This window comes from Vanessa cardui, chromosome 16, assembly GCF_905220365.1.
Source record: "Vanessa cardui chromosome 16, ilVanCard2.1, whole genome shotgun sequence".
Classification (NCBI taxonomy): Eukaryota; Metazoa; Arthropoda; class Insecta; order Lepidoptera; family Nymphalidae; genus Vanessa; species Vanessa cardui.
In genome coordinates this window covers 11,820,133-11,844,285 of record NC_061138.1, presented here as the reverse complement: position 1 = coordinate 11,844,285, position 24,153 = coordinate 11,820,133, and the positions used below count along the sequence as shown (strand labels likewise).

Below are 24,153 nucleotides of genomic sequence, written 5' to 3'. Positions count from 1 at the left end.
CTTAAGTGTTAAAATGTCATAATTGCGGCAGAAATTTAATATGGCGACGATTAGACGTCACTTTTAATACCCACCATGGCATTTTTATGGCAATTGGCAGTAATATAATTTTATTAACGTTGAACTAGTTGGCTAGCATATAATATATATAGATTCCAAGGTCCTTGGTTCAAGGACTGGGTCGAGACGATAAAGAATAGTTTTTTGTACTAGTAGTGAGAGCCCGGGGCTAAGAGTTTGGCATGGTTACACTCGCATGCCTCAGAGAGCACGTAACGCTTCGCTAGCCTATACGCACCACAATATCTTCCATAGAAAACATTGCTTCGTTATGGTACCATTCAATTTACAGTTTTACAGTCAGAATAATTAGCGATTCACCTAATTTTAGTACATTCAATACGTGAACGAGAATTTTTCCATTTTGCCAGTCACTTCCGTCATAATATGGCAAATTACTTTTGGTACCAACCAGATATTACAAAAAACTTCCCTTTCCTTAGTTTGCTGTAATATGACATTTAGCTATGTATTTTCTTTGACAATTACTGACTATAATCTTTAAAGCTATCAGATTAAGGCATACAATTGAATGTTATATACATACAAGATCCGATCCTAGGACTAGTCATTTCTATTTCGGATACGAGTAATAGAATACTTTTTACGGTATCTTATGTCCTTATCCCTAAGTCCAGAGTCCAGATAGACATACAAGCGGATATAGTTTTTAACGGATGAACAAGAAACATATATGTCGTTTTGCATTCGCAGCGCATGTCTTATTATATATTGTATCTTATAATATGGTCTTAGTAATAAGCAAGAGATGATATCATCATATTGGTTTCCTTCAATACGATAATTTATAGATACTAAAGTGTAAACACTAAACAGATCATCTCGTATGACTTCAATATTGTATGTATTTCAGTAAACAACTCCATTATATTCTTAAGTGCCACGTTGGTAAAGTAGCTTTATATGAGGCCACAGATTCAGAGGTGCTGGGTGCACAAGGTCGGGAAAATATAGGGCTACTGGGTTTTTCTGTCGATTAATTTTCAGGAGCAGCCTGGAGTCTGGAAATTGGAAGAGTATGGTGTCGGTTTTGCCGTTTGATCGGAATATGAAAGCAATGGACTAGAGAGTGTACCTTTGCAATAATATCGCCTGTGTAACTGGTCGTACTTGATTGAGCACCATCACCGAAATCGATCGGGATCGGGATTTATTTTCCTTTAATTTATTGCATAACACATGAGTACATGAGAGAAATAAATATTTGACAAATCTCTCACAGGCAACCTTTGCTGATAGAACATTAGAACGAAAACAGGTAAGTGCTATAGATGTAGAGAAGAGATAATAACAGTTACGTTCTTAACTAATTATCATAATATCCACAAACATCAACCATTTGTCACTTACTTGTCAAATAGTTGTAAAATTCCTACCGCAAATCTTTTTTCACTGTCCGTTCAGATACGAACAATTTGTCACGTTCTCGAGTTGCTAATTCGCTTTATTGTTTTATGACCATCGTAGCGGAGGTTAACTTTTAATTATACATGTCATACGCTACTCTGGTTTCGATTTTTGTCACTCCAATAGAGGAATGTAATGGATTAATTGACTAAACTAGCAAATTGTTTTCATTAGCTGGCTTTAGTTTCGTCAAATTCTCATTAATTATATTCCTACTTTAATTTTTATCAACGATTTCGTGTCACTTGATTTTTTTTTTCATTTTTTATCCTCATTTCAATGTTTGAAATTGTTTGTTGTATCATCCGATTTTATCTTCTAAAAATGGCGGTTCGATATAAAAACAAGGTAGTGTACTTACACCAGCTTGGGCTGGGTTGGTGTCAAGGAATCTTCTGATATTCTACCCCAAAACAGCAATAATTAATTCGTTTCGATATTTTACATTTGATAGGTCGAGCTAGTGTGCAATATAGGCTCAAGGAAGATAACATTATAGTCCCCAAGGTGGGAACGTATACGCCGCCAATATTTACGTACGATGGTGACCATTAACTATCAAGTCGTCTAATCCACCAAAAAGTATTTAAAAAAATCGGTATCAGTTTGTCAATATTAGACATTGCAAATACGAGTACATTCACGAAAAGGGTGCACTTCCGAAAATCCTCCACCTCCGATTGAGCTGTAATGTTGCATAGGCCTTGTTTTTGGTATTCTGAGACGATTCCCCGAAAGATTCTTGGCGATTCAAAGCAGTTTTCGAGATATCAAATTTTATAAATGTAGATTATGACATGCGCATATACACCTATGTATATCTCTGATATATCTGGTCTTTCTATAAAATATAAATTAATGAACATTAAAAAAATTATAAAGTTGATAGTATAAAAAATTATGTTCTGTTAGTCTATGAGATACTGGCTGGAAAAATACAGAAAGTATCTCAATAAACTAACAAATGTTACATCGATTTTATAAAGTAAATATTTTTTTTAAACATTTGCACTTGGTGTTTGTGCGATATTGGGTTCAAGGTCAACGCTTTTGAAAACATCAAAAAAAGGAGGTTACACATTCATCACGTACGTATGTCCACATATAACTAGGTAACGGTTATACCGATTTGGATTATTTCAAATTTATTCTGTTGCGATGGTAACCAAGTAGCTCCATATATTTAGTCCTTGAAGCTACAATATTTTAAGAATAGGTATAAATAAAAAAAGTAGTAATAGTCTATGAGATCATCTTAATAGGCAGGTAATCCAGATGGTTATTTGTGGGTACATATATATATATATATAGAGTTAATAAATATACAGAACTACAGACTAAGTATGATGAAAAGGAAGAAACATTATTTTCAATCTTCATCAACGTATGTTTTTATGTTACAAAAAAAAACAGCGCAAATAAATATTACAGTGAATAATGTATGTGCATAATTAATGTAAAGCGTAACATAGTGGAATATATATTTATATTCATGCATTCAAGTTATATAGGATTTTAAAAATGGAACACTAACGAGTTTTAAAGTTTAGTACGTTGCGGTTTTTAATTTTTTTACATGCATGTAAGTTGTGAACCTCAAGAGGCGCCTGTAGTATTTAGGGCATAGCACTTTTCAGTGAGGGGGCGCGTCATCTCACCGCTTACAACTACGTCGGGACGCAAAACAGAACACGGTTTCGAAATTTTCATAACAAAATTAATGACGTATCAATTCTAAATTAAATCTTCGGTATTTTGAAACGAAAACACATTTATTTCGGTCTGCGTATTTGCTACTGAGACATAAAGCCGTCCGTGGCATTTGTTATTGCAGCTTCGATCATATGTTAGTAATAATTGTTAGGTAAATAATATACGTTCGATAGTAATTTCTATAAGTATTGATTACCTCTGAGAATTTTAGCAAAATATTATACGTACAAAATTTGAGCATCAAATTATTATTTTCTTTACAGATGATCTCCTCTTAAGTGCGAAGGCTCTCGAAGAGTACCGATTGTTTGTGAAGTGTACCGGAAGGGCATACGATGTACGTCTGATACGGGATGTACGACTCAACTAGCGAAGGAGGTGGAGACTCGTATAACGTGAGGCTAAACGAGCTTTGACACGAAGGTGGAAGATCAAAGGATCAAAGTGAGGAAATTCGTGACCACTTAGACCTCTAAGGATCACGTCGTATTCTTTTGGATAATGCAAGTATTAAAGTATATGAATTACGAGGATCAGTATTTAACGTGCAAGGATTCGCCTGTCTGCTTCAATATGGTGCATTGACGTCACACACGACATGCCTTCATTATACAAATAGGTGAAGACCTCCCGCTGGACAAGGGCAAGTCGGCGGTCCCCCTTTCTACGATGTAAACATCGCAAACCAAAGTTGCTTGCGCTAACCCACTTCACCAAAGAAGGATACCTAGGATAAGGATACCTGAACACCCCACTACTCTAAAGAAGTCCAGCTAGGACTGAGGTAATTATGAGTATTCTGAGACCTGACCTTGTTATGGGAAGAGGGGTTTCTCAAGTGTGCAAAAAAAGTTAGTTGACCTACTTGGCAAATTAAACTATATCCTCCTGGCAACTGACAATGACTTATCACATATGTAGGATAATACAAAAATATGAACGAATATTATATTCAACCTCTTAATAGCTAACTGCATGACATTGAAGATGTACAATTAACACACGTAACATTTAAAAAAAAAAACATTTTGACCTATTCACATGTTAAGGTTTGAGTGAATAATTGAACAGCACAAACCATAAATTTTCCTTGAAATGTGTGTTTAATAATGAAGAAAGGTAAATGTGGTATTTACTATGACCTTCTACTTCTGTACACTTATAAGGGTTGTTGCATGGAATATATAATGTGTTATATTTAGGGTTGTCGTGATGTATGTTCATATAAATTTAAAATGTTTGAAATGGTGCATCTTCAACCTTGATATTTGTTCCATAAATATTTAAATATTCATAGTCAGTGTTTTGGGTTACACAATAGGTAATATACCATAAGAGTGTAAAACAAAAAGATTTATTTCTTAATATCCTTAAGTCTTTTTTTATTTGTTTCTTTAAAAAGCTTTTACAATATACAGCAGTAATGGCTGTACAGTGGAATACCCTTTTTGTACAATTATTTAAGAAACAGTCTATTTTTTTTATTATATCTTTAAAGTTAGCAACCCTGCTACAAACATCTATCAAGAAACAATGATTTGATGTAAATACAAATAGAAAGGCTTGACTCAGTTGTAAGTAACTAAAGAATGAATTGATTGTTTACTGACAAATTGAAGTATTTTCTTTTTTTTTAATACACATATGAATAAATATTTTGTCAAAGTTAATTAGTTTGATTTTTATCTGATTATTCATATGTTTTAATATGTTCATATGTTTTGGTAAGGAACCAATAAGGATGTACTGTGTGATGCATTTTGACATTGCATCTATGCCTTAATTTATAAAAAAAAAATTCAAAATTAATCAACCCATATTTTGTTTTGATAAGAGACTTGTCTGCAATTTAATTATTCATTTATTTCACTAATTGAAACAAAGTATCAAATGTTTTGCAAATTATAATACCAGTGGGATTTTCTCATAAAAAAAGTAGCTCATGGACCAATCATCAATAAGTTCTAGAATTCTAGATGTGACTTCCAAAGACCATGCTAAAATTATTTATAAGCCACTCAAAAGGATGCATTTAATTTTTTATAATATGTAATCACATTTTTAAAGGAAACAAGATAAAAGCTTATTAAATTGGAAAATTGTAGTTTTCATTTATTATATTAACTTAGAGAAAATTCCCTTTTTGTATAAAGTGGTATGGTTTTTTTTCTTTCTTTTATAATCTATTTCTACAAGGAGAGTATATAATCAAATTAAGTAATACTTTTTTGTATATAAGGTATGAATTTCTTTAACACACTCCATAACATTAATCATTTTATTCCATTAATCTTCTTGTTAATATAATAGTACTTTAACACAGTTATAACAATGTCTATTATTCATTATCTACAACTGTTTTTATTTTAAGGAGTTATATCTTTATCAGATTGGGTACTTATAATTAAAAATATATTAATTGGTATAGTAAATATATTATATGTAAAGCAATCAATCTATAAAATTTATCAATAAAAATAAAGAAAAAAAAATATTTTAGAACAGTGAAAGAGTATTTACCTTTTAACAAAATTAAAATATATACTGAAATTATTTATTATAATCAAAATGATTACATATAAGCATGTACATAGGTTTGTCATTTATTTTTTAAGGAATAAGATGTTTTATAATAAAAGATATGAAGTTGAAAAATAACTCTTAAATATTAAATAAATTTTAAAAATTCGAGTTTTATATTTTATTGAAGTTATCCTAAAATAATTTATAAAAAAAATACTTACTGCGAAAATTGTGTTCTGAAGACCAAAAGGAATTGGTGTCAGTCTGGCAAAAAATACTATCTTAAACGCTTGAGGCCCAGATATCACTTTGAGAAGAGCCCTCGCCGTCTCGTTCTTCAGCAGTCGGTCGAGAGGCAAGTATCCTCTCAACAATTTCAACGTAAAATGTGCCACTGCTACACCAAAGTTCGCACTTACCACTACAGTTCCTAAGCCTTTCACAATACCGAATAAATATCCACTGGTTATTATAAGCACTAAATATCCAATCGTCACTGGGAAACTTACAATTAAAAATAGTCCCATAAATAACAAAAATATAATTTTGGGATCCTGCGCGTCCACCCAGTACAAAATATTCTTCAGATATTCTTTGAAGAAATATAACACTAAAACTAGACACGTAAGTAATAATATTGAAATAACAATATTAAATAAATAACTATATGTGGTCCTGTTGTTTATTTTAGCCCATAAACTTTTCTTTCTTGTTACCGCCGAAGGATCGGCTTGGCCGTCCTCTATATCCACAATTTCCATTATTTTATTTTATTGATGACTTAAACACGACTTTTTTAACGTTGCACCGAATAATAACGAATAAAATAGACTATCATTCGCCATGGCCTACTTTCCGCTACTGTTTATTTCGACACGGGATAAAATTTAAGATTGACCGTGTGTGACAATTGTGACGTAAAATATCAACTAAAATCTGATTTTTTCCGATTCTAACTAACTACCGAGTCGCTGACTTTTATGCTACTAACAAATATTTTTACTCTATTCTCATGTAATACAGATTATACAAATATGTGTTATATTGACATACTCTAAAGAATACACATACACTGCTAAACAAAGGAAAATATTTATATTAAGAAATTTATTTTTCTTAATATTGTTCTCGTATTCACTATGTATTAGTTTAGTACATCATTCTTTAAGTCTTGTTTTTAAGAAAAATGTATGTATAACTATTTTTTTAAATACCAGTTCACACTCATTTTTATATCGTAACAAAGACATTATTCATTTTAATTATTATTATTAAACACAAGTCTATATTTTATTTATTTACTAGTAATTTATTTAAATACTGTTTTTGAATAATTTTATTAACTTAAGCTAATTTTTTTAGTGTCTGAAATCTATTTACGAATACAATTCTCGCTATTCTGTAATAAATATATAAATTTCTTTTTTTGTATAAAGTATTCTTATGTAAATGTCATATGTTGAAAAATCGATAGGCAATAGTTTTTATTTTCATCGCCAACCCAGCTCAGTTTCCCACGAATTGTCAATGTCAAAGTTAAGTCAACTCGTGTTTCTTGACTGTTCCACGACGATTTTTATAGTGGACAATTTTTACTTAATAATCGGATGTAAAAATCCCTTTAAGCCGCAGTTTCTCCTGCGAAAGTAAAAGTATTATTTAAGACATAGAATTACTGATATAACTTAGTTCCTGTTGTTATAAGGACACAACGTAACATAACCATGCCTCCGAAAAAAGCTGGCAATTCTGCCAGTAAAAAGACTGAGCAGAAGAAAAAGGAAAAAGTCATAGAGGTAATTTCTTTTATTTTTACCACTAATTTATTGACAAATGAATTCGTTGAATAGAAAAGTATATTAGGATTTTTTTATTTATTAATACCAAAAATAAATCTCATTACTGATTTTGGAGATATTTAACTAATCCTGATAGTTACCTTCGAAGTAAATGGCTAGAGACATTCAACTTACTATGCTAGTCTATTCATCCCAATTACATGTTCAAAGCGCTTTTCATTTGCTCCTCAGAAGTGCATTACCCCAAGCTTTTTGTTGACAGTGTATTCTGATTTCCCTACTCATTTAACACAATTTGGAGTGTTTCAATGTTTTTTAAATTTTCTATCTGTAATTTCAGGACAAAACATTTGGGTTAAAGAACAAAAAGGGAGCAAAACAGCAAAAGTTTATTCAGCAAGTGGAAAAACAAGTCAAGAGTGGCGGAATACACCCTGCAAAGCCTATGGATGATAAGAAAAAGGATAAAGAGACTAAACTTAAGGAACAGAAAGAATTAGCTTTGTTGTTCAAGCCAGTGCAAACTCAGAAGGTTGAAAAAGGTAAACATTTAAAAATAATTAAAAAGTTATCTAGTAAAGCATACTACTGTTAATCAGAGAAGTTCTCTGAAAAAAGGAAGTTAAATCCACCACCTCTGCCACTGAAGGGGAAAACACATATGATTGTATTTGTATAATACATATGACACATATTTAATTTTTTTTTCTCTGCTGAGTATGATTATAAACACGAATTAAACACATGAGAGCTCAATGGTGCTAACCGAGTTTTAAACTTGTAATCATTTATTGAGATGTGTTTGTACCACTCGACTGTCTTTCCTAAATAAACTGATGAGTTTCAGAAAAAATAAAAAATAAATTTGAAATATAATGATGTTTTTATATTTTACAGGTATTGATCCCAAATCAGTGGTATGTGCTTTCTTCAAGCAAGGACAATGTACGAAGGGTGATAGGTGTAAATTTTCCCATGACCTGACTATTGAAAGAAAGGTACGTACTGAGTGCTTTGTAATTGATTGGAGAAGCTGATTAACACTTCAAATGAATTATTGAAAGTTGATTTAAACATAACATATCATACATTTTGTAAAGTAAAATGGTGATATTATTAGTAGAATAGGATTCTTGCTATCTGAAAATTTTTCGAGAAATTTAAATGATAACTGGTCATATTTTATGTATCAAATACTAAGGAAAAGTTTTAACAATGCATAATAGAGATTTGACAAACTCCAATTATCCAACATATATGTATTTTTTTGGACTAGTTAAGTCGTGAAATTATGTGATGCAAAATATCCTTCATGACTAACAATCTTCACAGTTCTCTTCTTAGCTTTCTGAAAACTATTGCAGAGTGAATAAAACAATTGAAATAAAACTAGTTATAACGGATTCGAATCGCGTATACCCGTGACCACGGATGGACTGTACCCATGACCACAGATAGAATCTACCCGTGACCACGAACGCTGTAAAGTGCTCGAAACATTGGGATGTCAAAAATAATTAATATAGATTCAAATCCGTTATAACTAGTTTTATTTCTATGTGTAATAATCGCGAAAATTTAAGACAACATTATGAATAAAACAATATCTTCACTTATAAACTTTTCCAAAATACATATTTTAAATAATATAGATGAATATTATATATAAATACCTAAAATTATATCGTTACAGGCAGAGAAGAGGTCATTGTATGTGGATATGAGGGATGATGATGATGACAACATGGACAATTGGGATGAAGAAAAGCTCAAAGAGGTGGTCGAGAAGAAACATGCGGAAGACAAGCAACGCCCAACGACTGACATTGTGAGTCAAATTTGCATAATGACTTAATTTAAATGTGGCTTATTAATCTATAAATGCAGTATCAGTAACAGTGGTAGGTGTTTTATCTATAAATTGATAATTAGAATGCACACCAATGCATAAGCTTCGAAAACTCCCAGACTTTTCAACTATGTTGACATTATGTGATGTATCTGAAAAAATCGTCAACATATGAACATTCTAACAAATTCCTTTATTCAACGTAGAAGCTTTACACTTATTGATGGTCAAATTAAACACTACCTCCGGTTCGGAAAAAGAAACACCTGCAAAGAAACCGCAAAAGAGACTCAGCCTTTTAATTTCTTATTCAGAAAATAAACAGAATAATTAAATAACATTGTTATTGTTATAATAACAAGTCCAACAATCAAGATAACAATATTATACAGACCATCCTAATTAATGTTATAAATGTGATTTTTTTTTTCTTTTTCAACTCTTTATTGTTTTAACTAATTGTGAAATTGCATATATATTCAAATTCAATATGTCCACAGATCTGCAAACATTTCTTGGAAGCTGTCGAAAAGTCAAAATACGGTTGGTTCTGGGAGTGCCCTTCAGGTTCGAAATGTATATACAGGCACGCACTGCCAGCTGGCTTCGTTTTGAAACGAGACAAAAAGAAAATGGAAGAGAAAAAGAATGAGATATCTCTTGTCGATTTAATAGAAAAGGAAAGGGCTGCTTTAGGTCCGAACCAAACTAAGATTACTCTGGAAACCTTCCTCGCCTGGAAGAAGAAGAAAATCAAAGAGAAACAGGTATTTAAACATATATTTAAAATAGGCTTATTCTTCTACATATCCAATCCTACAAAGATTGTGAGGATGGATGTATGTATGTTTGTTAAACTTTCACGAAAATATTGGCTCCGTTCTACTTTGTGTGAAACAAAAGAACATCAACATTTTATTTAACACTAGTTATTGTCCGCGATATAGCTCGTAGTTAGAAATTGTCGTCAAATGTTGGGCATAATAAAAATATGCTATAATCTTCGTTAGAGTCCAAACTTATGTTCATGGTTTAGCCGTGTTAATTAATTAGTATTTATAATGTTATCCCTCCCTTAATATAACACGTAGCTTCCACCTTGGTGCCAGATATATTTATATTATAAATGTGAAAGTGATTCTGTCTGTCTTTCGCTCATTCACGAACAAATCGCTGAACCGAATTTGATGTAGTTTGGTATGAAGCAAATTTGAACTCTAAAAAAGGACATCGGCAACTTTTTACGCCTGAACATGACAACACGCTAAAACACGCGATTACTAGTTAATAAAATAAAAACGTCACGCCTATTCAACCGCTTTAGTCTCGTGGGTGGTTTCTTTTTCTTTTTTTTTATGTTATAGGTTGGCGGACGAGTATGTGGGCCACCTGATGGTAAGTGGTCACCATCGCCCATAGACAATGACGCTGTAAGAAATTTTAACTATTCCTTACATTGTCAATGTGCCATCAACCTTGGGAACTAAGATGTTATGTCCCTTGTGCCTGTAGTTACACTGGCTCACTCACCCATGAAATTGACCATTACAGGAAGCGCTTACCAAAGCAGAAGAGCAAAAGAGAAACGACTTCAAAGCCGGTCGAGCCGTTGGGCTGTCCGGCCGAGAGATGTTCTCGTTCGATCCCGCGCTGGCGGCCGACGCGGATGATGATGATGAGACCTTCGATCTGCGCAACTACGACCAAGATGACGATGAGAAAGATGTCACCGAGTACAGAGACATTCAGCTGGATCTCATTAACATGGAGGCCTCGGAAGTGAGTAGTGCTTAACGAATAGTATATTACAAATACTTGGTCAAAATAAATCGCCAGTGCAATGCAGATATGCTCACACACACACATGCAGATATCCTCACACACACACACACACACAAACACGCAGACGTCCTCACACACACACACACAAACACGCGCGCGCGCGCACACACACACAGATTTCCTCACACACCGATGCAGATGTTCTCCCACACATGCAGATGTTCTCACACACATGCAGATGGTCTCACACACATGTAGCTGTTCTCACACGCATGCAGATGTTCTCACACACATGCAGATGGTCTCACACACATGTAGCTGTTCTCACACGCATGCAGATGTTCTCACACACATGCAGATGGTCTCACACACATGTAGCTGTTCTCACACGCATGCAGATGTTCTCACACACATGCAGATGTTCTTACACCACCGTTTATAATACTGTAATAATTGGAATGTATTGTGTCATGGACTTATGACTTATTAACTCTGCTCACGATCATACAATTTCAATATAGTTACCAAATCAGGGGCCCGTCTATTCCACAATTGCATAGAGCTATTAGCCTCTGGTGGGGCTTTAAAGCGTTCCAACAGTGTTCACAAAACATTCACCTATTACTTAATTGCCAAACTGCTAACTGAAGTTTTTTTTTGTTTCAATCATTGCTGAGTTGCTGTCATTTTGGGCACAAAATTAATTCAATCTTAATTTCCATAGATGGCGACGCTTTGACGGCATAAGAAGTGATATTTGTGATTGAAAGCCATTTTCAACCACATTGTTACAAATTTATACCCGGTAGCAAATTAACATAACTGGTGACATGACAATGACTTTCTCAAATCTTTTCAGGTGGACGATTCAGGAACGAAAGCCACAGAAGATAGATTACATCAAAACAAAAAGAATCTTGAAAACGGTGAGGCAACTGAAAGCAACAACGCTGAGACATCTCCCGACTCTGGTGCTGTACCGATCAATGAGAACCTGTTCCTTGATGAAGACTTAGATGAAGAACTTCAGAATTTGGATTTGGAAGACTAGTTGTAAATTAGAATCCTTAACATTGACAGATTCATCAAAGATCATTAAAAATATGAAGCGTATTAGTTGATCTAATGTGTCACATGAATATATATTTTTCAAAGATGGTTCGGCATATAATGTACACATAAAATTGCATCATATTGAACAATAAATAGTTAATAAAGCAAATTATTTTTATCATTTAAATGCAGCATATATGTATAGTCGATTCCCAAGGCAGGAAAAGGTAGAGATAAACAATTTTGACCTTGATATGACATGACATCATAAATCAAGACCTTGAATAAATTATTATGTATAATATATGTATTAATTATGAATTTAAGAAAAAAATTTTTTTAATGTTGGCTAAGTTGGATTTTTGATTTGTTTGAAATAAATAATATAGCAACAAGTATGAATTTTGCAAGGTTTGTATCTGTTTGTACTGTTACCAATCCTGCCAACGAAATATCAAATGTTATAGTAATAATCCTTTAAATAATGAAATAAAACAGAGAGTAATAAAAGATCATTATTAATTAAATATTTAATTCACATGATGATTAACTCACAATTTTTTAAATAATATTCTATTATGCTCGGCAAATCATAATCAGGTTAATAAAGCAGGTATATCAGTTATACCTAATTAGAAAATATTATTAGTTAGACAATTAATAAATCGGCGATTATGCTTTATTCTTAATCTAAAATTAAGTTGCTTTTTTTTTCTTATTTTATTGTGAACATTAAAAAGAATTATTGTCTTATTGTTAACCACTGTGCAGGATTGTGTATTGTTATGCTGTCTATAACTTCCTGTGACATTCCCTTGGATTTCATCCTCGGAATAACATTTGTCAGTATGTGACTATATCCGTGACCGCCGTATGACGTCTGCAATAATAAATATTAAATGATTACAGTATGACATGAGCCTAATGTTACACAGTATAATACAACACACATTAGATGTAGCATCGGAAAATACAATGGAATGAAAATAAAACCGATTACTGCCGATTTACTCAACCAATAGAAATAGCTCCCTATCGCGCCATTCAACGCTATTCGTGGCTATAGATTCTCGCGTCAGAGAAAGAAAGTGCATGTAAATCGACGTGTCGCATTAACGAATATAGGTCATATGATATAACAAGTTATTACGTTAGTACAAAGATCATATTCGTATGAGAAATAGATATTGATAATTTGGGATAGCGTGCTCAATTCGGATGTGATCGGTTTTACGAATTTTGCAGATGCTACATCTGAGCTGTGTCGTACTATACATTAACATATCTATGAGGACTAGAAATATCACAACTCTGTCTCATTTCTGAGTTTATAATATGTTTATATAAACATAATTTATAAACAAGATAAACATTGTATGAAGCAACTATAACTATAGATATTGGTATTAATACTTACCAGTCTGTGTTTCGTATGAATATCATGTGATATAAGAATATTTTCAGCCTTGCCATTATTCAATAAGTTATGTATCATATCCAATCTCTGACTATCAGACGGCATGTCTGTATCAATATTTAATTGATAGTAAGAAACTTCAGTGCCAAACAAATCAAATTGGCAGTATGTTCCCATATCAGAAAAGTCCAATAGCTTTTCAGGATCTAATAAGGTTCCTGGAAAAGAAAAGTTAATCTAAGAATGTATTTGCTACTATTACCTTAAGATATCTTTTTTGTCGCAAAAACATTTTTGCAAATTATAAAAATTATTAAACAAAGATTTATATAATTATGTCATCGTTGATTTGCCACTAGAGACTCCATATCATTTAACTAAAACCAAAACTTAAATATTGTTAGGTATAAGAACTCGACTGTTGAACATAATAATAAGTAAATTTATATTAGAACTTTATGAGCAAGTTAAGTATTTTAAAATTTGTATTGGAAAATTGGTTTTAAATTTATAATTATCCAAATGGTAAAATATCACAATTTCTTTTTTTAAATATTATCAATAAGAAGCAAAAACAGCTTACGGTCCAAATGTGACATAACAGCCTTATTAGCTCTTCCCCCAGCTTCCAGGTAAAGCCTGATTATCTTAAATGGTGCTTCGGGTACCCGATGTGGATGAAAACTAACTCCACAATTGACCTGAGCTTGAACTTCACCTGCTGCGATTATTGCTTTACGCTCAAAATCTATATGAAAAAAAAAATCAAATGTAATGAATATATCAGATAAATAATATTATTGTTTTTGCCTAAATATTAATATTTCAACTGAAGAAACATCAAACACAAGACCAATATAAAAACATGTATAGGTATAACAACAACTCCTAAAAAACAACTACTGAAACAAATAAACTTAAATTAGCAAAATTTATTTAAGTTTAACATTCTGCACAGAGATGCTAGTACATACATTACTATAAATTAGGGCATCAGACTAATTTAATTGCTACTAAATTTTTGAAAAAAGACATTTATATTTATAGTGCCTGTTCCTTTTGTACAAATAACAGAATAATTCACTGATGAATGAATAGATCATATTTTTTTATATTTTGCTAACTGATGTACTTTTATTTGGAGCAACATGACTACATAAAGTACAAAGGACTTGGATTTAAGGTCAGTTTGGTGACATCAGTTATATATCTTTATATTCATCATACTAACATTTAAGTGGTTGTGATGACATTATTCGCAGTAAAATAATATATACCTCTTAATGGCCAAACACTTGCAATTTCTCCAATAAAACCCGCCTGTACAGCAGGGTAATCTTCGCAGCCTTCGGTTAGTTCTTTCAACATATGGTCATACAGATTTTCTTTAGTAGCATGCAGGGAATCAGAATTTTGCATGTCTGCTATATAGTAACCAGTGCCAGCCACAATTTTAACACCTGTTTTCTTCGATACCATTTGATAGAACCTAATATCTCTTTCCAAGCCTTCTGTGGTGTTTTCGACTATGCAACCTAAATTATGAATGAAATAGTTTTGTTTAAGCTCAATTTATTTTTATAAAATTGTAATTCTTACTTACATCAGTTTTCATAATTTTTATAATAAAAATGGTTTCATGTTTTCAAAATTTGATAAATACCAGTAAATGTAATAACTGTAATTGGCTATTGCTATCAAATATTATTTGTAGATCAATAAATGTTGCAGCTGATATAATTATGGACCTATGCAGTAGGTGATTTCTTTTGATAAGTTGCAAATCAAGGGTTAAAGGACTAATTTAAAAAGTTATATCATTTTAATATCATTACATAAAAAATGTATGATATGCCACCAATTTAAATTGGGTGCATTATTTTTGATCATTAGATTGTATATAGTGAGTCTTAAGAATATGAAGTTTATGCTAAAAAATCTTACCACCACCACACTTTTTGTATAATTCTACATCCTTTAAAACAGCGTCTTTTGCATAGTCATCATTCAGAAGCAAATTGTGTTGAGAACTATATGGGTACTGTCTTATATATCCAATAGTTTCTAGACTCATATATAAATCAAATTTATCAGCTAGAATCTTAGGAGGTTTCCGATAAAAATGTGAAAAGTTCATAGCCAAGTGTTCATGAGTGAGAGTTACGCCTAACTTTTCAGGAGCCTCATCTCCTAAAACTGAAAATTAATAAAAATTAATTATATAAATAAATTACAACACGATAATTGCATTTTTTCAATAATTAAGATTTAATTCTTTGAGTATTTATTTCTCACTAAACACTTGAAAAAAGCTGCATATTAATAAAGTTGATTTGAAAACATTAAATCAACCTTAATTAATTAGTTATTTTTCTTATGTGAATACCTATATACTTTATTTGCAAAAATTATGCTATTTCTGCTTACCTGTCTGTATTTTGTAAGTCATATTTTTTTTCTTTCGTTGCAGCGAAGATTTAATTTATTCAGTCAAACTCTGGAAAAATATATTCGAATATATGTGAGTTTATTGAGTCGTATGAGTTGGTACTGAATAATATATTTATAAATCTGTTATCTGAAAGGCAGAGATAAGCAGAATACAACAAGGAATTTATCATTGTGGTATTATGTTAGTAAATAAAAAGTAATACACAAGTAAGCACACTATTACATTTGTTTATATGTTTATTACGTCTTGTTAAATTATAAAATTATACATTTTTTTCTAACTTGTTCTTATTGGAAGTAAGTAATAGTTTAACAACAATTCTTACTTATGTGTAATATCTATAAAATAATAACTTACCATTAAATTAATATTGTTATCCACAAAATTCAAAACGACTATCAATAATGTCTTCATAAGCCGTAATTTTAAGGAATCTGCTGCAACTCACAAAACTGACACTGACAAAAAGTTAAATTTGCGTTTGCTCTATAAATAGAATAATATAATATTCCTAATAAATTCTTTGCAACTTGATCATAACATTACAATTCAATGACCGACACGACAAAGAATGTAATAACAAGATAATAAGTGGAAACATTGGTTTATATAGTAAGAGTAGGTAGGATAAGTAGTATAGCAAGTCAATAGGGGGATTCCTGTTAACGTTGCCAAGCTATTTTCCAAATTCGCCAATTTGTTCATATTCCAGAAATAATATGATATAGATTCAAACCATAAAAAAATATCGGCCAATCGTTATATATTTTAATAATCTTAAAATATATTTTTTACATATTTATAATAATTCTACTTAATTTGAAGAATGAGAATCCGCCATCCTAACAAATATTAAGGGAAAGTGTGTGTTGGTGTATGTAACACTGATAACCATAAAAATTAAATTTCCCGAATTCAAACTTACCCCTGTAGTAGGTATTTCGATACTAGTTATTAGGGATAACATCTTAAGCAATAGTACTTAAATAGATATTTTATAAAATATTATGTTAATAGAAACATAATTTTACCAAATAAAAATTAATTAAACAGAAACATAAATTGCAATTGATTAAAATAATTAATACTTATAATTTTAACATTATTTATATAATGAAAGATTGCATACTTAAAAATATAACATATTTTAATAATCATTGTGAAACAAAAACCGATAAATGAGTGCTTCATTTATATATAATTTATCAGAATAAATTATGAATATCGCACGAGGCAAGAAATTTCCATGACAACAAGTAAATAAAGTTGTAGAAATTTTGTTCTCGTAGAAAAGTTTTCTTATCGTTAAAATATGCCTATTGTAATAAAAGATTACACATGGAATCAAAGCTCCACAAATATACAATTGAGGGTTCCCATACCCTCTGTTTATACAGAAAAAGTCGATTTATTCTCATCTGACTGCTATATTAAGGCGAATTTCAGCCCATTTTTCTTTGAATTATTTTTAATGCATGATGTTGATATGACAAAGAGTAAATGTACAATTGTACACGAAAATTGCCTTCTGATAGATTTAGTTAAAAAAGAAGAACGCATTTGGAGTGATTTAGAAAAAATATTATCCAAGGAAGATAAAAAGGAATTAAGGCAAAAAATCCTTGAAAAATGCCAAGAAAAGGCTAAGAACGAAGCTGAAAATAAAGCAATAATGAAAAGTAATTTGGCTAGGTTTACTGTTCAACAAGCAATGGACATTGATAATAAACAACATATCATAATGGACTCTAGAAGGGATGAAGAGTGCAAAAAGGCAATGGATCAATTGGAAATTTGGAAAAATAATACCAATAAAAGTTCTGGTGTTAAAATAACTGAACTACCATCTTCGGAAGATGAGCTAAGTCGAAAAAAAGTTGATGTTTCTATAGCTAGTGTTAAACAAATACCGAAGCAACTGAAGGTAAGATCAGAATACGTTGAAAAGAAGAAAAAAGAAACGGCTAAAAGGGTTCTGCCCAAACTCAGAGACATGGCACAAGTGGAAATAACACATACGCCACGGTCCTTTCCAACACCTAGCAGAGAATCTACTGCTCGAGAAGAAGATATATGGCTGAAAAACATTACACTTGCTCGAAGAGCAACTGGTAATTATATTTTAATAGATAGTATTGTTTATGCCACTATTTATGCATTGTGGGCGCACAGTTCAAAACTTGACCTAAACATATACGCCCATACGATTTAATACTATAGATAACTATAATATAATATTATTATTTCTCGTAAAAAGTAAAGGATATAAATGGTTATTGTGGGTTAACCCTACCAGATAGACATATACCATCGCAGACTTTTCTTTTGTCCTTTTTAAGGTATAAAATATCTATCTCGTAGAGTTCAGCCAGCGTGTGCAATGTAAGCGCGTAAAAATGTGTTCATTTACGACATCACATTAGAAACTTCTAAAATTGTGAATGTTTCTCTATTATATTAAGTATTATGCATATTAAACTAACTTTTGAATCACTTTATCTACTAAAAAGCTGCATCAAATTCGTTTCTATCTAATAAAAATCTAAGCATACATAGGGACAGGCAACAAGGAAGGAACTTTTTTTATACTATGCATTGATGTTCATTACGCTTAACTTATAATGTTTTTTTAGGTTTTGTTTCGGAAGATTTGCGTCCAGAAGAACAAGATCCGCAATGGTGCAAGGAAAAAGGCGATGAATTTTTTCGCAGTGGAAACTTTTTGGGTGCAATAAGCGCCTACACTCATGGCATTACTCTTTCCGATAAGCTGCCCAGCCTTTTTGCCAATAGAGCTGCTGCACATTTTTCTTTAGGGAATTTTAATAAATGTGTAAGTGTTTACATAATATCCTTATTATGTATTACGTTTTTGGAGTGAATGGTGATATGATATTACAAGAATAGTATTGTTTTGAGAGTATGACCTAAGATTGGTGACTAGATAGGTAGGAAGATTTATCACCGGTTTCCACGTTCACGGTTGAGCGTTAAGTAATTGTATCTGTCCTAACACATTATTTAGAGTTAACCAATTGTATTTGTTCTAGTTTAGGTACATTGCATTATGTTAAATACGTTAAGAATCGTTTAATGTGATATCGTAATCATATTTTGCTTTTTAGGCGAACGATTGCTCAACAGCTCTGGATTTGATGAAGCCAGCTTGTGAAATAAATCGAAGAAGTCGCGGGAAGTGTATAGCTCGTCGAGCCGCTGCACTTGCTCGCTTAGGATATCTAAACAAAGCCATCGATGAAATGAAAGCAGCTGCAAAATTGTTACCAGATGATGAAAATCTTAAAAAAGACATCTATGATATGGAGCGAGCTTGGGAACAGGATCCAGATTCTGAATAATTTAGCGTTAGTGTAATAATAAAATTAGACTTGAGATATTTATTGATCTCAACAGATAACTAGACAATCAAGCAAGCATATATTCAATTCGATTAAAGTTATTAAGATTCATAAACGTCATAGTAAGTAATACATCTATAACTATGACGTTTTTAGTGAATTTTATTTTCGAATAAAATATTCACAATTAAAGTATTTTTTTATTTTAGTTATATACAGCTTTGTTAGCCTAAATAATGAACGCTTTTTGGTTTTTTGTATTTTTCCCATCGCAAAATAACTATTTAAGTCGATTTATATCAAATATTTTCCGAAAAATTTTTAGCATAAATTTTTTTTTACCAAAAGTAAATTTAGCATATTTTTGGCATTTTAAAACGTGGGTTTGTAATAAAAAAAAACATCTTTTGGAGTTGACAGCGCCTTGATGTTTCATAAATATGTTATTTAAAATTGATGATTCGAGATTGCTATAGTTAAAACACAACCTTAAACGAAGACTGTGGACTTGAATCGAAACACCGTTCAATTTTCATGCTCTATTCATGTTTCATCTAAAAAATTGAGGAAATCTGTATTGAATTAAAATTGAGTAGTTTATTGAAAACTTCTAACCAAACGAAAATGACCTCCTTTTCGTTTGGTTTGAGCTCATTAGGGACATTTCAAGCTGTTACTATTACATAATTTATAAAATAAAAGTCATATCAGTGATACAATAAAAATGAAAATTAATTTATTAATTATAAGAATAGAATGATTACTTCTCTTTTTCAACTCTGTCAATGATGTATTCTGATATTTAAAAGCTGTATCATAATAATTAATTGCTGTTAAAACAAAGGACTCGAAAGTTAGAGATTAAGGTCACATCAATGAAAAAAAAAAATCAAACACGAACATATTATAATTGTAGAAATAAAACTATATATCTACAGATATGAACAACGTTCATTCTATTCTTCTACAGTAGTTTTTGTAAGACCAAGATTGTTTAGCAATGCGTGCGGCGACGGATCTCTACCCCTGAACCTTCTGAATACTTCGCTCGGATGACAACTGCCGCCAGTTGCTAGGAACGTATCTTTGTATCTTTTTCCGATGGCTATAATGTTTTGGTCTCCTGTCCTGGCTTCGTCGAAAGCACTGTAAATGTCAGCTGCGATCATTTTCGACCATAAATGGCAATAATACGCTGCACCCCACTCTTCAGAGAATATTTTCGTGAATGAAAGTGGATGAGAATCGTATTTATCGAACGGCAAAGCATTATACTTCGGCCACAGTTGCTGGACTATATCCCTCCAAAAAGTCTTCTTTGAGTGCAATTCCAAATCGAGACGAGAGAGATATAGCTCCTTACATAAATCATAACCAGACATATGTCTTCTAATATTCTGGATATTTTTGATTATGTCATCAGGTAATGGTTCATCTGTTCTGTAATGACCACTAATTCCTTGAATGGTATTCGGGTCGAAAAGCCAATGTGTCATCACTTGGCCGCAGACTTCTGCCGCGTCCCATTCTACATTTGATAATCCAGCGACTTCAGAATAATTTGCTTTAGTCAGTAAATGCCTTAGAGAGTGGCCAAATCGCTTGAACAATACGTTTACTTCCTTAAACGAAAGCAATGACGGTTGGCCATTAACTGGCGCTTGGAAGTTAAAAATTAGGGCAGAAAGAGGCTGCGTAGAGGATATGGAACTTTTGTTGCGTATCGATACATGCCATCCAGCATCATCATAAACTCGAATTTTCTCGTCCTCCCTAGCATACGGGTCTAAATAGAAACCAGCGATCGGTCTATTGCTTGTTTCATCATAAATATCGTAAAATTTAACATCTTTATGCCAAGTATGAACGTCTGACCTTTCAACGATTTGAATTTTAAACAATGTGCAACATAAATTGAAAAGGCTGTTAACAACTTTGGGAAGCGGAAAATACTCTCGTATTTTATTTTCATCGAAGTTATATAGCGACCATTTTTGTTTCCTCTGCCAGTATGGAATGTCCCAGAGTTCCAGGTTTTTCTCGAAACCCCTTTCGTTGGCGAAATTTTGAAGTGATTGAAGTTCAACATCTTGCATTGGTCTCGCACTTTCAAGCAGATTATCAAGCACATTTAGCACATTATCAATTGATCCTGCCATTTTAGTTTCCATGCTCATGTCCACAAAAGTATCGTAGCCTAATATTTTGGCTTGCTCCAACCGTAGACTACGTAACTTTTCTATAACGGTACTTGTTTCCAAATCCTTGTTTCCATAACCGGAACAACGTTGTACATGAGCCTGCCAAGCATTCCACCTTAGGTCTCTATCAGGGCAATATTGCATGAAAGGTTCAAAGATGTGGGGTTGGAGTGTAAGCTTCCATGGACCTTTGCTAGCATCATTGTTAACTGACATTGATTTAGCGAGGCTTTCTGGGAATTCTTTTGCCACTTGTTCATTATTAATTATACTACTAAAAATTTTTGTGGCAATATTCACTTTATCCCTGACTATGCCTCTCTGTTTTTGTATGTCAGTTAGAATATTGTTGAGCCTCTCACGTTTCACACCTTTAATGTCAAGACCATTTAATTTTCCTTCTAGAATATACTTATCCAAAAGCCTTTGTTCTTCGTCAGTTATTTTCTTCAGTCGATTTTTCTCATTAACGGCAGCGTGAAAAATTGGTATACTATTAAATTTTGAGGACCTTGCTTTATGAGCTCTTTCATGAATTTGAATGTATGATTTGGTTGGCATTAAAGAACTATTTCCTAGGTATAAAGTTTTTGCCATACCCCATGTTAGTTCCAATTCATTATCCAACTTTTCGAGTGGATGAAAAATTTCTACAAATGCATTTTTGCAATTCAAGCTTGATTCTTCTATTTGTCTGACTCCAGTTTCATACTCCAAACTCTGTTTGCTGATAGTTGCGATACATTTCTCAATGGTAATATCATTAAATTCTGGCAATCCATTATCTGATAAAAGAGTGCTCTTATCTCCATCTTCACCGATTTCTGGGATGCTGTAAAAAGAGATAGAATATTAAAAAAACAAATGCAGATATAATAAAACTCTTTGTTTCCTATGGTCTAAGTATTGTTTTAAATTGGTCAAAATTTTACAAATTTTACAATCAAAATCTAGTATATTTAAATGTAAAATGTCTTAAGAATTTAACTCCTTAAAAATCATTCATATATAGATGTCTATATTGAGTGTCATAGGCATATTTGTGGGCAATGTGCTCTTAAATATAATATTCTTAAGAAAAATTAAAATGATATAAAATTCATTCATGTTTTTCATTAATTTATGTTTTTTTTTAATATTTAAAATTAAAAATTTTCAAATAATACTAGTACCAATAGCATGAACTACCAATTTCTAAACAAAATAATATGACAGTTTTCTTATACCATGAATTAAAATAAATACTTTGTTTAAAACATATATACCAATTAGTTGTTTATCCAAGCCTGATATTGGTCACTCTATTTGCGATAAGACACCATATAATATACTACCTTTTGTACATAGTGTTAATTTTAAAATTTATTTAATTCTATTAAATTGGGGATCGACGAGAGTAACAGCAAGGCAATATGAAAAAGTTCCCATCATCATAATTACATGTTGCCTTATACATTTAACTTTAATTCAATATCCTTGCACCTTTGAATAAGTCCATCCATTTGATTGGAATTTTTAAACTCAATAAACCCATTGTGGAAAGTTTGTTTGCTCATGATCCCATAATATATAATAATATAAATTTTGTATAATTTTACTTTTTGGTTTACAATTAAGAAAATGCTACACTGTACTAGTCTGTCAATTGTGAAGTTATACATAATTTCTTATATCTAGAATGTAATTATACATTATTTGGTAGAAATCAGTATTGAGTCTATAACGTAATATGATCCTGAATGAATGTAATTATCGTATAGGTATATTTTTCTCCGTAATATAAATTTTTCTACCCAAAAACATGATATCTTCATTTTTTATTTATTAACTTACGTGTTCATAAAATAAATGTTTGATTACTTTGAATGTATTAAAATATAAAGAATTTAAAGATAATTTGAAAGCGTTGGTAATAAGACATTAAAATCTAATAACTTACAGCACGACATATCCAGAGTTGCGTTTATTTTGATAAAAAGGCTTTTTAATATTTCTGATTATCACATTAGTACGTAAAAAAGATGAAGCCATATTAGATTTAGAGATGATTTATTAATGTAATATATTATTTCATAATATCAATGTATTCGCCGCAAGAACATATGATGTTGACAACTCCAATTTTACCACAGATGAACAATGAGTAAACTACTACGTTTTACAGATAACTAATTAAATGATTTTCGATTGTAATATAGGGGACGTTAAGTATTACGTAACGCAATTTTGGGTGAGGGAGTGTTTTGTAAAACATTATGATGCGACAGGGTGCGAGGGAGTCTTTTTTACAATACGTTACGTAAGTTTTTTTTTAAATAAAAAATTAGGTAATAAAAGCTCCCAAATTGGCAACCCTTTTCATTTGCGTTTTCAGGAATCCCTCGATTATATTAGTCTGGTCGTCATTTTTATTTTGTTAAAAAATAAAAAAAATACTTAGTCGTTGTGGACTAAAAATTTCTTGTTTTATTGAGTATTTTTACCGCAAAGTCAATTAAAACTATACCAAATATAATA

The 24,153-nt window shown here is 31.7% G+C and overlaps 5 protein-coding genes across 6 annotated transcripts in view; 2 read left to right on the top strand and 3 right to left on the bottom strand.

The window, feature by feature from the left end:
* LOC124536128 (transmembrane protein 64) overlaps nt 1-6,787 on the bottom strand; it is a 29,772-nt gene extending 22,985 nt beyond the window's left edge. The window contains exon 1 of the mRNA XM_047112585.1: nt 5,946-6,787. Within this exon, the coding sequence (XP_046968541.1) occupies nt 5,946-6,485 (540 nt within the window). The 5' untranslated portion in view covers nt 6,486-6,787. The remainder of the gene's footprint in view (nt 1-5,945) is intronic.
* A 447-nt stretch (nt 6,788-7,234) lies between these two features.
* Nucleotides 7,235-12,376, top strand: LOC124536126 (zinc finger CCCH domain-containing protein 15 homolog). Its single transcript, XM_047112581.1, has 7 exons — nt 7,235-7,520; nt 7,864-8,065; nt 8,421-8,521; nt 9,217-9,351; nt 9,873-10,139; nt 10,924-11,151; nt 12,014-12,376. The coding sequence occupies exons 1-7, from the start codon at nt 7,449-7,451 to the stop codon at nt 12,203-12,205; spliced, it is 1,197 nt and encodes a 398-aa protein (XP_046968537.1). The 5' UTR covers nt 7,235-7,448; the 3' UTR covers nt 12,206-12,376.
* Nucleotides 12,377-12,722: 346 nt separating this feature from the next.
* Nucleotides 12,723-16,718, bottom strand: LOC124536127 (phosphotriesterase-related protein). Of its 2 annotated transcripts, none has more exons than XM_047112582.1 (7): nt 16,434-16,718; nt 16,052-16,121; nt 15,569-15,820; nt 14,902-15,159; nt 14,208-14,372; nt 13,625-13,842; nt 12,723-13,087 (listed from the first exon to the last, which is right to left on the bottom strand). In XM_047112582.1, the coding sequence occupies exons 2-7, from the start codon at nt 16,071-16,073 to the stop codon at nt 12,950-12,952; spliced, it is 1,053 nt and encodes a 350-aa protein (XP_046968538.1). In that variant the 5' UTR covers nt 16,074-16,121; nt 16,434-16,718; the 3' UTR covers nt 12,723-12,949. The 2 variants fall into 2 exon arrangements, with proteins under 2 accessions (XP_046968538.1, XP_046968539.1); XM_047112583.1 differs by having other exon boundaries at nt 16,052-16,202; nt 16,434-16,696.
* Nucleotides 16,719-17,149: 431 nt separating this feature from the next.
* Nucleotides 17,150-19,621, top strand: LOC124536125 (dynein axonemal assembly factor 4-like). Its single transcript, XM_047112580.1, has 3 exons — nt 17,150-18,187; nt 18,710-18,909; nt 19,202-19,621. Exons 1-3 carry the CDS (start codon nt 17,389-17,391, stop codon nt 19,433-19,435), a joined length of 1,233 nt encoding a protein of 410 aa, XP_046968536.1. The 5' UTR covers nt 17,150-17,388; the 3' UTR covers nt 19,436-19,621.
* A 703-nt stretch (nt 19,622-20,324) lies between these two features.
* On the bottom strand, nt 20,325-23,776 carry LOC124536193 (probable cytosolic oligopeptidase A). Its single transcript, XM_047112673.1, has 2 exons — nt 23,576-23,776; nt 20,325-22,468 (listed from the first exon to the last, which is right to left on the bottom strand). Exons 1-2 carry the CDS (start codon nt 23,665-23,667, stop codon nt 20,392-20,394), a joined length of 2,169 nt encoding a protein of 722 aa, XP_046968629.1. The 5' UTR covers nt 23,668-23,776; the 3' UTR covers nt 20,325-20,391.
* Nucleotides 23,777-24,153: the final 377 nt, after the last annotated feature.

What these genes read in the sequence shown, in the direction of transcription:
- LOC124536127 (XM_047112582.1), bottom strand. Translation starts at nt 16,073, where the DNA reads ATGACTTACAAAATACAGACAG. An exon ending in GACTTACAAAATACAGACAG is followed by an intron (nt 15,821 to 16,051) that starts GTAAGCAGAAAT and finishes ATTAATTTTCAG; the next exon opens with TTTTAGGAGATGAGGCTCCT. An exon ending in TGTTATGTCACATTTGGACC is followed by an intron (nt 13,843 to 14,207) that starts GTAAGCTGTTTT and finishes TTTCTTTTCCAG; the next exon opens with GAACCTTATTAGATCCTGAA.
- LOC124536125 (XM_047112580.1), top strand. Translation starts at nt 17,389, where the DNA reads ATGCCTATTGTAATAAAAGATTACACATGGAATCAAAGCTCCACAAAT. An exon ending in ACTTGCTCGAAGAGCAACTG is followed by an intron (nt 18,188 to 18,709) that starts GTAATTATATTT and finishes ATGTTTTTTTAG; the next exon opens with GTTTTGTTTCGGAAGATTTG. An exon ending in TAGGGAATTTTAATAAATGT is followed by an intron (nt 18,910 to 19,201) that starts GTAAGTGTTTAC and finishes TTTGCTTTTTAG; the next exon opens with GCGAACGATTGCTCAACAGC.
- LOC124536126 (XM_047112581.1), top strand. Translation starts at nt 7,449, where the DNA reads ATGCCTCCGAAAAAAGCTGGCAATTCTGCCAGTAAAAAGACTGAGCAG. An exon ending in AAAAGGAAAAAGTCATAGAG is followed by an intron (nt 7,521 to 7,863) that starts GTAATTTCTTTT and finishes CTGTAATTTCAG; the next exon opens with GACAAAACATTTGGGTTAAA. An exon ending in TTAACATGGAGGCCTCGGAA is followed by an intron (nt 11,152 to 12,013) that starts GTGAGTAGTGCT and finishes AAATCTTTTCAG; the next exon opens with GTGGACGATTCAGGAACGAA.
- LOC124536193 (XM_047112673.1), bottom strand. Translation starts at nt 23,667, where the DNA reads ATGGCTTCATCTTTTTTACGTACTAATGTGATAATCAGAAATATTAAA. An exon ending in AACTCTGGATATGTCGTGCT is followed by an intron (nt 22,469 to 23,575) that starts GTAAGTTATTAG and finishes CTCTTTTTACAG; the next exon opens with CATCCCAGAAATCGGTGAAG.